Source organism: Pleurodeles waltl, chromosome 1_1, assembly GCF_031143425.1.
Source record: "Pleurodeles waltl isolate 20211129_DDA chromosome 1_1, aPleWal1.hap1.20221129, whole genome shotgun sequence".
Lineage (NCBI taxonomy): Eukaryota > Metazoa > Chordata > Amphibia > Caudata > Salamandridae > Pleurodeles > Pleurodeles waltl.
In genome coordinates, this window is record NC_090436.1 from 820,241,986 (window position 1) to 820,256,356 (window position 14,371).

Consider the following 14,371-nt stretch of genomic DNA (forward strand, 5'->3'; position numbering starts at 1 on the left):
AAGTGGTACACTGGATCAATCCTCCAACTTCTTCCTTAAAATATCCAGCTTTCACCACAAGGATGTCTTACTTAGGCACACAGGCTCTCATGCACAAAGATTAAATTTAAGGAATTGTAAATTGAGATATCACAATTTGCCATCCCTTAAATGGAGTGTACAACAATTAATTTGTTAAAAGTGGTCGCAATTTGTGCACAGACTTTTAACAAATCTATTTGCATTTTGGGAACCGACCTAAGTATTAATAGGTCACTCCTCAATTGCAATTTGACCCACCTCATTAATATGCATGAGGATGGTTGAAAATTAAAACCCACTACGACTGGCTACAATAACAGGCAGGGTGGCCTGCTGCTTTTAAATAAAGATATATATATATATATATTTTTAAAGCAGCCCGTTTTCCTTTCAAACGGGATGCATTTTAAAAAAACATCGAAAAATGACACAAACCTTTTTTTAAGAGCAAGCAGTGGCCTCATGAACCACTGCATGCTCACAAAAACGTTTTTGTGAACATTCACAGAGGGAAAGGGGTCTCATTGCGATCCCTTCCCCTTTGCGAATGCCTTACCACCTCGTATGAGGTAGTAATATATTTATGTTTTGCAACTGAATTTTGAACGCAAAACATTGATACATAGGTTAATAATTTGGTATCTGGAAGGACACCCTTAACTTTCCCCTTCCAAATACCGAATCTCTATCTATCCCCAAACCCAAACTGTGATTCGGGAAGATTTGCTAACATCATACCGATAGACAAATTGAATAAATAAATGCCATTCTGCTGTCGCAAAGGCTCCAATTTTCAGATTCAAACCTTTACTGACCGTAAAATGGTTTTGTTCACAAGGGCCATAGTTTATTGTAGGCAAAATATGGAGATGAAACTCATCTGTAAGTAAAGTGTAGGACGATCGTGTGTTGTGTTTATCTCAGTCACACTTCTATTCATTAACAAATGTGACTACAATCTGCCAGTGGATGCAGAAGCTGAAGACAGAGTTTGTACTTGTAGGACAGGAAACTATACTCAGTAGAACCAGAACATTACCAGGACTACATACATACTTTAAATAATCTCCCTCACCTAACAACCTGGATTGTTCGTGTTGATTCTTACTTGATTGCTTAAGACTTTGCACACCCCATAATTGGCATACTGGTGCCACTATATAAGTCCCTAGTATATGGTACTAGGGAACCCAGATCATTGGGGAACCAGGGGATCCCCATGGGCTGCAGCATGCATTGTGCCACCCATGGGAGCCCATTCAAAAAATGTCTGCAGGCCAGCCATTGCAGCCTGCGTGAAAATGTGCATGCACCCTTTCACTCCAAACACTGTAAGTCACCCCTATGGCAGGCCCTCCTAGCCCAGAGGGCAGGGTGCAGGTACCTGTGTGTGAGGGGACCCCTGCATGAGCAGAGGTGCCCCTACGAACTCCAGCTCTATTAAACTGGACTACGTAAGTGCAGGGGAAGCCATTGTACCGGTGTACTGGACACCTGTGTCCAGCTACATAATGGTAACTCCGGACCTGGGCATGTTTGGTATCAAACATGTTGGAATTATACTATACCACATACTGTTGCCACTATTGGTTGTATGATTCCATGCACTCTGGGGGCTCCTGAGGGGACCCCCAGCATTGCTCCTACCAGTCTTCTGGGGTTTTCTGGACTGCCCGCGCTGCTGCCACCCCTCAGACAGGTTTCTGCCCTCCTGCTGCTTGACCAGCTCAGGCAGAGGAAGGATTTCTTGTGGGAGAGGGAGGTAAAACCCTCTCCCTTGGAAATAGGTGTTACATAATGTGGAAGGGGTAGCCTCCTCAAGCCACCGGTATGCTTTGAAGGGCACATTTGGTGCTCTCCTTGCATAAACCAGTTTGCACCAGTCCAGGGACCCTTGGTCCCTGCTCTGGCACAAAACTGGACAAAGGAAAGGGGAGTGACCACGCCCCTGCCCATCACCACCCCAGGGGTGGTGCACAGAGCTCCTCCAGGTGGTCACTTGATTCTGCCATCTTGAATCCAAGGTGGGCAGAGGCCTCTAGTGCATCCAAAAAACACGCCAGATTTCAATGTAAAAATGTGATGTGTCCATATTGCATTTCCTGTCACGGGCATTAGGCCTACCCACGCAAGTGAGGTACCATTGTTATCAGGAGACTTGGGGGAACACAGCATAAAAGAACAAGTGTTTTGGCCCTTTATCTTCTCTATATTTTTCCCTTCCAAATGTAAGATGGTGTGTAAAAAAAAAAACATCTATTTGAGAAATGCCCTCTAATTCCCATGCTAGTATGGGGACCTCAGAATTCAGAGATGTGCAAATAACCACTGCTTCTCAACACCTTATATTGTGTCCATTTTGGAAATACCAAGGATTCCTTGATACCAATTTTTCACTCTTTATATTTCACCCAATGAATTGCTGTACCCGGTATACAATGAAAACCCATTGCAAGATGCAGCTCCTTTATTGGCTTGGGGTACCTAGGGTTCATGATGAACCTACAAGCCCTATATATCCCCGCAACCAGAAGAGTCCAGCAGACATAACAGTATTCTGCTTTCAAAAATCTGCCATAGCTGGAAAAAGTTATAGAAGAAAACGTAGACAGAAATGTCTCTTTTTTACACCTCAATTCCAATATTTTTTTATTTTAGCTGTTACTTTCTAGGAAAACCTTGAAGGATCTACACAAATGACCCGTTGCTGAATTCAGAATTTTGTCTACTTTTCAGAAATGTTTAGCTGTCCGGGATCCAGCATTGGTTTCACACCCATTTCTGTAACTATCTGGAAGGAGGCTGAAAGCACAAAAAAATAGTAAAAATGGGGCATGTTCCAGTGAAATGTTCATGAAAGCTGGGAAGATGGTGATTTTAGCTCCGCAAACCCTTTGTTGATGCCATTTTCAAGAAAAAAACACAGGCTTTCTTCTGCAGCCCTTATTTCCCTTTAAAAAAATGAAATTTAGGTGTATTTTGGCTAATTTCTTAGTCTCTTCCAGGGGAACTCACAAACTCTCAGTACTGTTGGAATCCCTAGGATGTTGGAAAAAAGGAGGCAAATTTGGCAATGGTAGCTTATGTGGACAAAAAGTTATGAGGGCGTAAGCACAAACTGCCCCAAATAGCCAAAAAAGGGCTTGGCACAGGGCGGAAAAGGCCTGGCAGCGATGGGGTTAAAAACAGCGCATTAACCTTTATGTCAAACAAGCGAGAAAATGAGCTGCCTCTGTAGTGGCTGAATTAGGCAACGTGAAACCAGAAAGCTTGCAAGTCCCAGCTTTTCCTCTTGACAAAATTGTCTGATCAAAGGCAAATATCTTTCTCATGTTTGATTTAATATAGTATAATGTTGCTCCATGTATAGTAAGACTCTAGACAGCTTATAGGGTGCACATGACAAGTGACATGTCTCTTAGGCCCATATTTATACTCTGTTTGCGCCAGATCTGCGTCATTTATTTTGGCGCAAATTCAGCGCAAACTTAACTCCATAGTTATACTTTGGCGCTAGACCTGTCTAGTGCCAAAGTTATGGAGTTTGAGTCATTTTTGGACGTGAAAACCTACCTTGCGTTAATGAGATGCAAGGTAGGCGTTCCCGTGCAAAAAATTACTCTAAGGCATGTGTGCCTTATTTATCCTCCGCGGTCAAAATGAGGCACAGGAGGAAGCGGGCCTTAAAACATGGCACCCAGCCGGATTTGCGTTGTTTTTTAACGCCTGGGTCAGGGCAGACGTTAAGGGACCTGTGGGCTTATTTCCATGGTGGGAGACCATGGAAGCAGTCCCCAGGTGCCCTTCCCTGCACCCAGGGACACCCCCTGCAACGCTCGCCCACCCCTGGAGGACACCCATGGACCCATCCATGGTGAGTGAAGGTAAGTGCAAGTAAGTATAATTTTTTTTTTTTTAATTGGCTTAACTTGGGCCCCCTTACATGCCACTGTGCCCAATGGCCATGCCCAGGGAACATAAGTCCCCTGGGCATGGCCATTGGGCAGGGGGGCATGACTCCTGTCTTTGATAAGACAGGAGTCATTTCCATGGGGGTTGTGCGTCAAAAAATGGCACTAGTCAGGTTAGAGCCAATATTTTTGACTCTAACTTGACTTGCACCATTCTTTGGTGCAAAGCTCCCAGTCTTCCATTCGCCTCCGCTGCCCAGTTACCGTCATTTATTTTTACGCTAACCAGGCCGCAGCGTCGGCTAATGTCATTCCATAAATAAGGCGCCCAGCTGGCACGTTGGAATGGCATTAGCGGCGGTAAACTTTTTGGCACAAATATGCGCTAGCGCTGATTTGCATCAAAAAGTATAAATATGGGCCTTAGTTCACTAAAGGCATTGTTGCCAGGGCGAGGTGGAGGCATGAATGTTTCTACTTTCATGTTAAGAAACTATCATCTTTAATAAATACCTCTTAATGCTGTGATATGAATTGATGTACTAAGCTAAAATGCTTCCGGTTGTTAAAGAAATACATTTTTTTAATGTTGATTTGACTTCGTGATATTTTTACATGAAGTCTGTTGCACAAATGACATGTCAAACATTTTCATGTCTCGGCTCGGGCGCAGGCTCTTAAAGCCTCGTCAGAACGTTGCTCGGCTCTAGTTCACCCTTCCTGTTAATTTTTTGGCATTCCCACCTCTACTCTTAACCACAAGCATCAGAGACTAAAAGGCAATACTTGTTAAAGCCAGATGTAAAATAGCCCACCCAACAAATAATGGTACCCTGTTTTTCAAAAGTGAGTGAAAAACAGTGCACTCAAAATGCAGTGCAAAAAACTTACTCCTCCCCTCCCCACTAATAGCATTTTACATTTGCTACATCCTTAGCAACACTTTCACTGATAACTGCACGGGCACTAAACATAGAACTATTGCAGAGCAACAACTAGCAATACATACAGAAAGTGAAGACTAGGTGAAACAAACAATGCCATGAAAATAATCTCTGTTTCTGCTAGTTTGGTTTTAGGTATGGAAGGCACGCCATCATTTTTAAATAATTTCAATTATTCGGAGTACCTTTCTTTCTCCCTCACGTTTTTATTATTTATTTCAAAGTTTTCTAAAGATTATTTGTTGAATAATACACTCTACATTACTGTATAGTTCAAATGGGCAAAAGCAAGATAAAGTTGGTTCATTAGAATAAATTAACCTTCATTTGTTATCTTGTTATTTGAGGTCTGGCGCAAACAAGACCTTTTGTTTGATCAGCCCACCAGCATAGGGTACAGAGTCAACCCACTACAGTGAGTGATGGTATTCTATTTTTAAACATTGTGCACATCCCACAATAATTAATCCCCTAGTGTCCGGGCCTACTAGTGCAATGTGTGCTTTTATTGAAAATATATGTATACATTATATAAAAGCTTTTAGAGAATGCTTGTTTTCATACAATGCGTGCCTTCAGCAACAACAAAAAACACAAACAAAATAAGCATTGGCAAAGCAAACACGGCAGCAACCAATTCTAGCCCTATTGGTTTTGCAAGCACTTGTAATTGAATTAACACATGCAAATTCTCATACACAATTTAAGAGTACCTTACTCAGTTATGTATGCTCTGATTTCCTATTTATATAACCAAAAGAAAACGAGCGTCTCTCTTCAAAATGAATCAATTAAGCAAATTGTATTTTTAAGCCATACCTTTCAAAGTCCTGGAGACGAATGTACTTCGGTCGGATGACGCACAAAATGGCGGTTACAGGAAGTCAAATTGAACAAAGTTACATTTGCAGAGCAATATGGTTTCAGAAGACGAGAACACGTCACCTTCTTTCTGACAATAACCACAGGAAGCCAGCACAAAACCACAGCATTTGAGAACAAGGAAGTAAGACATGGGGGACACGCAGAAACAGACAGAAATTGAGTTCAATCTCTTGCATCTATCTCTGGTACTGATTTCAATAGTTTGCAATAGTCCCAGTTCCAACAACTGACTTTATTTTGCGGAATTAGATTGAACACAATGGACACAGACTTTAATCTGCATTGTAGGACGCAGGTATATACTTTCTGAATGCTCCAGTTTTTGAACTCGTGCTTGTTTCCTATTTACGTCTGGGTCACTAAATTAATTCATTCTTACATGCAAAATAATATTGCCCAACTAACACTAAATTCCTCTTTTGAAATATACATTTTGTTTTGCAAATAAAATATTACTCATACGTTATGTTAGGCTCTTGCCCATGTTCATCCATTTCAAAGTTGAAAACTGGACCCAAGCACAGCCCTTTTCCACTTCCTTAAAAGTTCCCTTGTGAAGAAAGGTCTCTTATTTTGACAAGCCCTTATGGCACTTTTTTTTTTTATCAAGTGCGGATGTACAACCATAAACAGTTTTAGGGTGCTCAAGAAGAGATCTCAACAGATTGACCCATGGCCACTCTTGAACAGGTGCCCTCCAGTGCAAGTGCTAACCATTAACTCCATGAGCTTTTCTTTAACTTGGTATTTTCACAATGCAATTATCAAAATGCCATGGAAAATCTGGTACTGGGAGATTCTGAGAGGCAAGGCTGTGCAATAGTCAGAAAAATGAAACAAGCATTGGCAAAGTTAATCAGTTTTGCTTTGCCAATGCTAGTTTGCTGGTGGTACTGGCTATGCCAGTGTGTAGAAAATTGTGGCACAAGCATTTGCAAGGCCAATAGCATTGGAAGGCTATCTTAAATTGTTATTTTGTATACTTCTAAGACAGCCATCATTATGCATGCATAGGTGTGGCAGTTATCTTGAAATGACATAACAATAATTATAGAAACAATTATTATACCATTCCAAAATGGCTGCCACATTAAATCTACATGCCATGCCATCTTGTGAGTATATAAAATAATGTTCCAAGATGGACGCTCCCGGCTCTCAGTTTGTGGAAGAATGTGTTCTCAAAGTAATCCGCAGCAGGTAAATTATCAAAATGTACTTTATTGAGGAGTAAGTACACAGAGTAAAGGAGCGGTGCCAGCTTGCTCCCAGCCCATCAATTGCTCATGTCCAACTCACCCGCTAAGAATCCCCACAACATTCTGGTTCCCCTCCAACATTCTACCACCCTCCTAACATTCTAATCCCAACCTACCACAGCTTGGTCACCGCTTGTGAAGAAATTTAGCAAGCACTGGCAATGCAAGTAGTAGCAGCAGTGGGTGGGGGGGTGCCAAGAGTAAGGTGGTAATGGAGACCATTCACTTAACTCTAAATAAAATTCTTCCGTGCTAGCTCACTATGGTTGAATGGCTGACCCTCATTCAATCAGTCTCTGCTTCTGGCCTTTGGCAACATTTCAATGGTAGTGCTCGCTCCTCCCTTTGATGAAAGGTGAGAAATGCAGCAGGAAATAAGCCTGGATCACCAAACCAGGAGAGGCTGTTTCAGGCAATGTACAATTTGCCAGAATGAGAGAGAGGCAGGAGAGAGAGAGAAGTGCGTAAGTGAAAAGAGAGATGGAAGAGAAGTGAGAAGTGGCAGAGACATCAAGAGGTAGCAGAGCTTGGTGTTGGACGAGGGAGAAAGCGAGAGAAAGAAAGAGAGGGATACTTAGGCTTAGTTGCGGGATCAGAAGGATGAGTTGGAATGTGAGAATGGGAGAGAGAAAAAGGATGGGTGAGAGACACAAAAAGAGACGGACATGTTCTTCCATCGGGCCTAATGCTACAATAGCAGCAAAACATTCAACAATGAAAATTGTTCCATGACATCAGCAGTGACAGAATAGAATCAACCAATCAAAAAGCAGGGTGAAACGTAAATAGTCAAAGGAGGGGGGGGCGCACAAGGAAAGACAAAAAAAGCCATCCAGTCATGAGCACAACAGAGCCTAAGCCATCTCTAATTAACTAATTATAACTAAGTAGCAGACTCAAAGCACGCTGTAAGTATATGTTAAATTACTGGTTACAAAGTAGTCTTCCATAGACAACTAAAGAGGTCTGTAGCGAACCTGCAAAAGCAAACATTGCTAATGCAAATAATTCCTTCTATCACAAGCTGGTGCAAATGTTAATCATTTTTCTTATTTTGTTATGCAAACAAATGCCCAAAATTAAAAAGAAGAAATAAACCATGCCCCTGCCTAAATGTGGCCGCTGTGTGCTTGCAATAAAAAAATGTAGTTAAAAAGAAATTACTATTTCATATAGCTTTAATAGAATAGCACGGGTGCTTTCTGGCAGGCAGATATACTTGGGTAAGATATAGAAACCCCTGTTAGTTTTTATGTACATCACAGAACAATATGATTCTTTTGGTGCACAGAAAAGGTAAAAGCGGTTTTGAATTACTGGATCCCGAAACCTTTTAAGTACATCAGGGTGATTACATTTTTTAAGTATAAAGAATGGAAAGACAAAGGCGGCAGCAAGTTGATATATTTCCCTACCAGCCCTGCTGCTGCGTGTACTAATTTAGGAAGCAGCGGTCATATGATCAGGAGAAACGTTGTCTCTCAATGCATAGAAAAATGATCGCCCTCACAATGTACGAGACGCAATGGCTGAAGTGACTGAACCACTGCCTTCATGCTGTATGCAGTGGTGTTGGAAATGGAATGGGAAATGGACGTACCAATGATTGAAGACTGCTGTTCCAAAGCCCTTCTACATATGTACTTGTAATGCAGTTTTTGCTGATATGAGGCTAGTGAGACAGCTAAAGACGACTGTTGATCATACCTAACACTTAGACGACAACCTCTGCAGAAGTTATAGTAGAGCGGTCAAACATTACATCCAAGATGAAATGAGAAAGGAGCTATGGGCCGTATTGATAGGCACCTAGCGCCACATGAGCGTCACTTTTTGTGACGCTCCTGTGGCGCTAAACAGTGCACTGTATTTACAAGGTGGCATTAAGCCACTTTTTGTGGCTTATCGCCACCTTGGAAGTATGGCCCCTTCCCACGCAGCACTGTGCGTGGAAGGGGCGGGCAATGGGTGTTGCTGTGGGTGTGCCACAGCAACACCCATTGCATTTTGATGCCACCTCAGATTTATGAAACTTCGTAAACCTGAGGCAGCGCCAAAATCTAACGCCATCCCCAGGGGTGGCATTTGCAGGGCGCAATGAGGAGGAATACTTTTATTCCTCCTCGCTATTTGCTTTTTCTATGCGTGCTGCGCATTCTGCTGCACACATTCAAAAAGCAAAATGACAGAAATTATTGTTTATGTGCTGGAAGATGTCCCTTCCTGCACATAAACGATCATTTGGACATGATGCTTTGGCACTTAAACAATCACACCCCTCAACGCAGACATCCTTGCACGATGGTGCAAGGATGCCTGCGTTGGCACCTAAATTTAGCGCCAGCACAGAGGGAAACGCAGGAGTGCGCCGTATTCACTTAAATAGGGCGCATCCCCGCATTTCTAAAGTGACGCAGCACGACACTGCCAATTTTGGGGCAGCATCGCGCTGCGCCACTTTGAAATAAATCTGGGCCTACGTGGCTAAACTCTGCGCGCTTTGAGACTACAGTAACATTGGAAAAGTGAGCAAAAGACACACTCTGCCATCTGGGCAACATGAGAGTAAAACACTGAGGTCAGGCTCTGCAGCTCATGCAGTAAGCAGGAGGAGCAGACAGACTGAGCTTTGCAGCCACAGTAATAAGGGACAGCGAGGTAGAGAAGTACAGCCCTGGCAGAATGTGCAGGTAGTGGAGAGGCTGGGTTTACGGTTAGGCTAACAAAAAAAGGAGACCAAACATACTGGGTGCTACAGGCAGAGACGCAGTGAAAGTGGAGCAGAGAGGAATCGCCCTTCCAGCCACTGTAGACCGGTACAAAGATACAGTCAAAGATTGTAGTGGCAAAGGATCACAAAGCTGGTCTCTTTCCTACCTAGAGTAGCACTTGGAGTCATGGATATGGATTCACTGGAATACAAAGTAACAGAAGTGAGCTCATGCATTCTTTGGCCTCCTGATATCACAGGATTGACCTATTACTACAGCCTCCAATTGAGATATTAGGGTAGTGGCTAGTAGTAGAAACTACACCAAGCAAAGAGCTGTATGAGCCTTGTTCATTATAGGTGCCTGTCGTTACCTTCTCTGGTAAAAAAGGTGGTACTAGGGGATAATAAAGAATACGCCTGTGTAACAGCTGCCTACTTTTGCTACCGAGTTCAAAACCCTTATCAAAATTAGCTTTTTCGGTTTCAATTAGAAACCACTGTTTTAAAAAAAGTATTTCACCTATTCCAAGATGTCTCTTGCACATGCTGCGCTATCCACATTAAGGGACTGTGGTGTCAACGTCACAGGAAGTAGGGGCAGTGAGTAGTGTGCACCCTTTTGAATCCGGTATGTCAAGAGACACAGCTCTCACCACTGACTTTAACTCTCTTTCCCTTTCCCTCCTCCCAGTGTCAGGCATCATTAATGTAGGAAGCCATCAGGAAAGGAGGTCTGTCTAAAAGGCAGCTGTCAACCTTCTGTACCAATTGATGGAGGGAGAAGAATAAGAGCTGTTGAAGGCTTCACGGCGGTGCTTTCTTCCTAGTTCTGCAGAATATAATTTCAGTAGCCTCTAGAAGCAGCTGAAATTATTTGACAAGGGTTTAGTGACGCAGTAGGATATTCCCCATCAGCTTCTTCCTAGTGGTTTTCCTGAGCCCTCAAGTTTCGTAGGTCCAAATATGCGTAGCTGATAGAGCTCCGTTTTTTTAATCCCCATTCTTTTTATTGTACAAAACCAGGACTTCAAGTCCCAGACTGCAAAGCAAAAACCTGGACTAGGTGAGCTACTCGCACATGAGCCAAGGAAACTTGAAAGTCTTGAATTTTAGGAGTTTCAGTACAGTTTGCAGCAAACTTTTTGATTCCTACTTTTCAGTTCGGCACATTCTCCTCTGTGCCAATACTGTAACTGGATCAAAAAAATGCACAGATGTATTGGCTCCCCGGCTATCAGAACATTAGATATTATGCTCGTAACAGACACATCTGGAGTATGCGTCCCATGCTAGTGCATTTGCAGTTATACACCCCTCCACATGTGCACACACCAACCATCTGATAATCCGTGGGACCATTTCTCAGTCCCTCCCCTAATCATATGTGAAATTTAGTAATACACTCTCTCGTGTAGTGCACTTCAATCCGTGCTGTATTAGGATCTACAACCAGCTCTTACGATGTACCCAGAGAACCCTAACGCACAGCACGATTTGCATTCTGGGTCTGGGCAGCTATGCTAATGCAGTACGATTACTTTTATGTAGTGCTTGCTATCACAGCTTCACACTGCTGTGACTCTCAAGTGTTAAGTCTCCTCTCTGTTTCTAGGTTCCTTTCTTTGTGCTTCTCCACAGCTCCCATTTTCTCTCGTCATTTTTCCCCAGTTTCTCCTCTCTCTATAATTTCACTCTGGCTTATTTTGATCGCTCTCTCTTTATTCGTTTGCATACTTTCCAGGCTGGGTGTGGTTTGTTGACTCTCTAAGAAGCCTGTGTTGCCTTGCCTTGAGGCCTTCCTTTTCCTTCTGTTCACAGGTCCCACCCATCCTCTTGGTGCCCAACTTAAAGACCTCTCTAGCACACTCAATCCTCACAGCAGCTGACAGTAAATCACAAGAGGACAGACAGACACTGTGGACTGCCAATACGTTGAATGAGAGGAAAAGACTGGCACTGAGCTGAGAGATAGGGCAAATATTGATAGCAGGAAATGTGTAGGAACTCTGGCAGTAGGGTGATACAGTGAACCAACAATTTAATATTTTAAAGAAACAGTCTCTATCATGCATGCCATATGTCTTTGGCACAATAGGAATTTGTTATGGTTTGATGTGCTTGCCTCTGAGAGGTCTCTAAAGACTTTGGCCCTCATTATGACCTCAGCGGTTTTAACCGCCCAGATTCGCGCTGGCGGTCAATAGAAGACCGCTAGTGCGACAACCCTTCCCGGCCGCATAATGTTTTCCCCGCTGGGCCGTAACATTGACAGCGTCTCCAAATGGAGCCGCCGCCAATGTTGGTGTGTGGTGGGTGCAGATGCACCCGTCGCACAGATCCGGGCAGTGACCTGCGCGAAGGGGCACTGCACGGGGCCTCTGTACTGCTCAGGCCAAGTGCATGGGCAGTGCAGGGGCCCCCAGAGGTGCCCCAGAGCACCCCTTCTGCCATCCTTTCTCCGCCAGGGAAAAGCTGGTGGCAGAAGGGATCACTATCTGAGGGCCAGCGCTGCTTGCAGCGCTGCCCTGTTGAAAAATGATTCCCTCCACCGTCAGCCTGCCTGTCGGCGGCAGCCTGGCGGTGGAGGAGGGACACCATAGGCGGCCCTCACTGTGTCCATAATATGGCGGTTCAGACCGCCATGCCGGTGGCGGTCTTTTCCCCCACTGCCGGCATGGCGGTCTGAACCCCCGGGGTTCATAATGACCCCCTTTTTGACTTATTAAGGAATACACTTAAGCCTTATGCCTTTAATGAGAAATTGTGACCCGCTTTTAAGAGATGCTCAGAAAGCTGAGCCTGGCATGAGGAGGAGAGCAAACATGAACACAAACTGCATAGGAGTTGGGCAACGTCAGTTTTGACAAAATTGTGTTTGTGAGGGGGAAGGAGAGAGAGAGAGAGCACTCAAACGCAAAGTAGATATCAAGACAGGCACCCACCGCCTGAATCAACAGGGTTACTTCCTTGTTAAACCGTTCTTTCTCCAAACTCTCAGTTGTTTATTTTAAAGAGAGACTTTTTGTTAGGGTAGAAATGGTCTTACCACAATAAAATTGAGTTAAATTTTCTGTAGTATATTTTGTAAAGAGTAGAGAACAGTTTTGAGAAAATCATGGGATGCCACTGTTAACCACTGATTTTCAGAAGTTAAGAAGGCACTGAAAAATACCCACTGAAATTCGCAATAGAATAAACACTGGAAAAAAGAAACCCTACCCATCTTTATCTAACTACCTGTAGATAATACCGAGTTACTGACTTTCTTTCACTGTCACTTCTCTAGCCCCATCATTATGTTGCAGGATTTTTAAAATTTTGTTTCATTGTTAACAGGCAGACAGGCTGTTCTAAAATTCCCAAAACTAAAGAAGCGTCAAGAATGGCAAAGGGCGCTTTCACATCCCAAATCCAATTTAATTGTACTTAGACTGCTGCCGGAATCCAGCTACACAAAGCAAAAGAGAGCAATTGATGCTCATTCACAAATCGCTCCCATGGCTCCTTTTACCACGTGACCTGTGTAAAAGATACATCCTCACGCACAGATCCAAACACTGAACTATTTCATCCCAAATATCACACAAAATGAAACCGCAAGGCAACAACTGAAAAATGCACCCAGTCAACACCGGCCCCAATGTTGACTCTAGAGTCCCAGTACTAACAATGGAGTGAAGAACATTTACATCACAGACATGAGAACTTAAACTTCATCTGGTTCTCGTTATTATAAATCCATGACCCAAGATAAAGCTACCCACACAGATGTTTTCCACAACTCTGACTGGAAGAGCAGGATCCTGCTTTGAATGCAAAGCTCAGGAAATAATTTCTAAATGAAAATCATCTGTATTGCTATCTTAATGTCTAGGAAAACAAGTCATAGAAAGCCATCTTCTTCAATGATCTACTTCAGGATTGCCCAAAGTACATTGGAGGGGGCCGCATCCATGTTCAAGTTTTAAGATAGCCACATAAAATGTAATTACATGCAATTAATCTACATGGAAAAATGCAAAGTCAGTGGTTATCCTTGAAATCTGCCATGGATCAGACCCTACTTGGCTTATGTTAAACACCCCTGATTGATACATATTGCCACCTGAGTGCTTTTACCTTCAATTGGAAGACACCCCAGGAGAATGGGCTTCATTACTTACCAGCTGCAGTGGAGCAGAGGCAGAGTTGCTTATGCTGCGCTGGTGGAACATTGCAGGGCTCGGCTGCTGGACGAATTGCTTTCTTATTTCAGCCGATGAATACCTAAAATTACAAAGTAATCGCAATATCACAGAGCATTCTTTCACCTTTTAATTTGAATGCTCTAGTGCAAGTAAGTTCTAGTTTGATGTAACAAAGCACAATCCCATACCAGTTCCAGCAGCATCTTTATTCACCACACTTGAGGGAGCACCAGAAGTGGAAATATGTATTACACCCAGACTTGAGCAGAATTTGTTATCATTTAAAATACACAATACCATCGAAAGCTGAGAGCATTGTAATGTAACAAAGCTTTTGTTTTGCCCATTTCTAACTCACATTCTGCTTTAGTTGACAAATGCTAATTAGAAGACCATGGAAAGAGGCAAGCAATCCTACGTGGAAATGTGTGTCACGATATGATATGAATAA

At 43.2% G+C, this 14,371-nt stretch overlaps 1 protein-coding gene across 2 annotated transcripts in view; it reads right to left on the reverse strand.

The window, feature by feature from the left end:
* Nucleotides 1-14,371, reverse strand: part of DOCK8 (dedicator of cytokinesis 8) — a 709,540-nt gene that overhangs the window by 578,505 nt on the left and 116,664 nt on the right. The window contains exon 2 of one of the 2 annotated variants that reach the window (XM_069228642.1): nucleotides 13,897-13,999. In XM_069228642.1, coding sequence (XP_069084743.1) covers nucleotides 13,897-13,999 — 103 coding nt within the window. Of the gene's footprint in view, nucleotides 1-5,695; nucleotides 5,739-13,896; nucleotides 14,000-14,371 lie in introns of those variants that run through there. The other variant, XM_069228651.1, reaches the window with a different exon arrangement.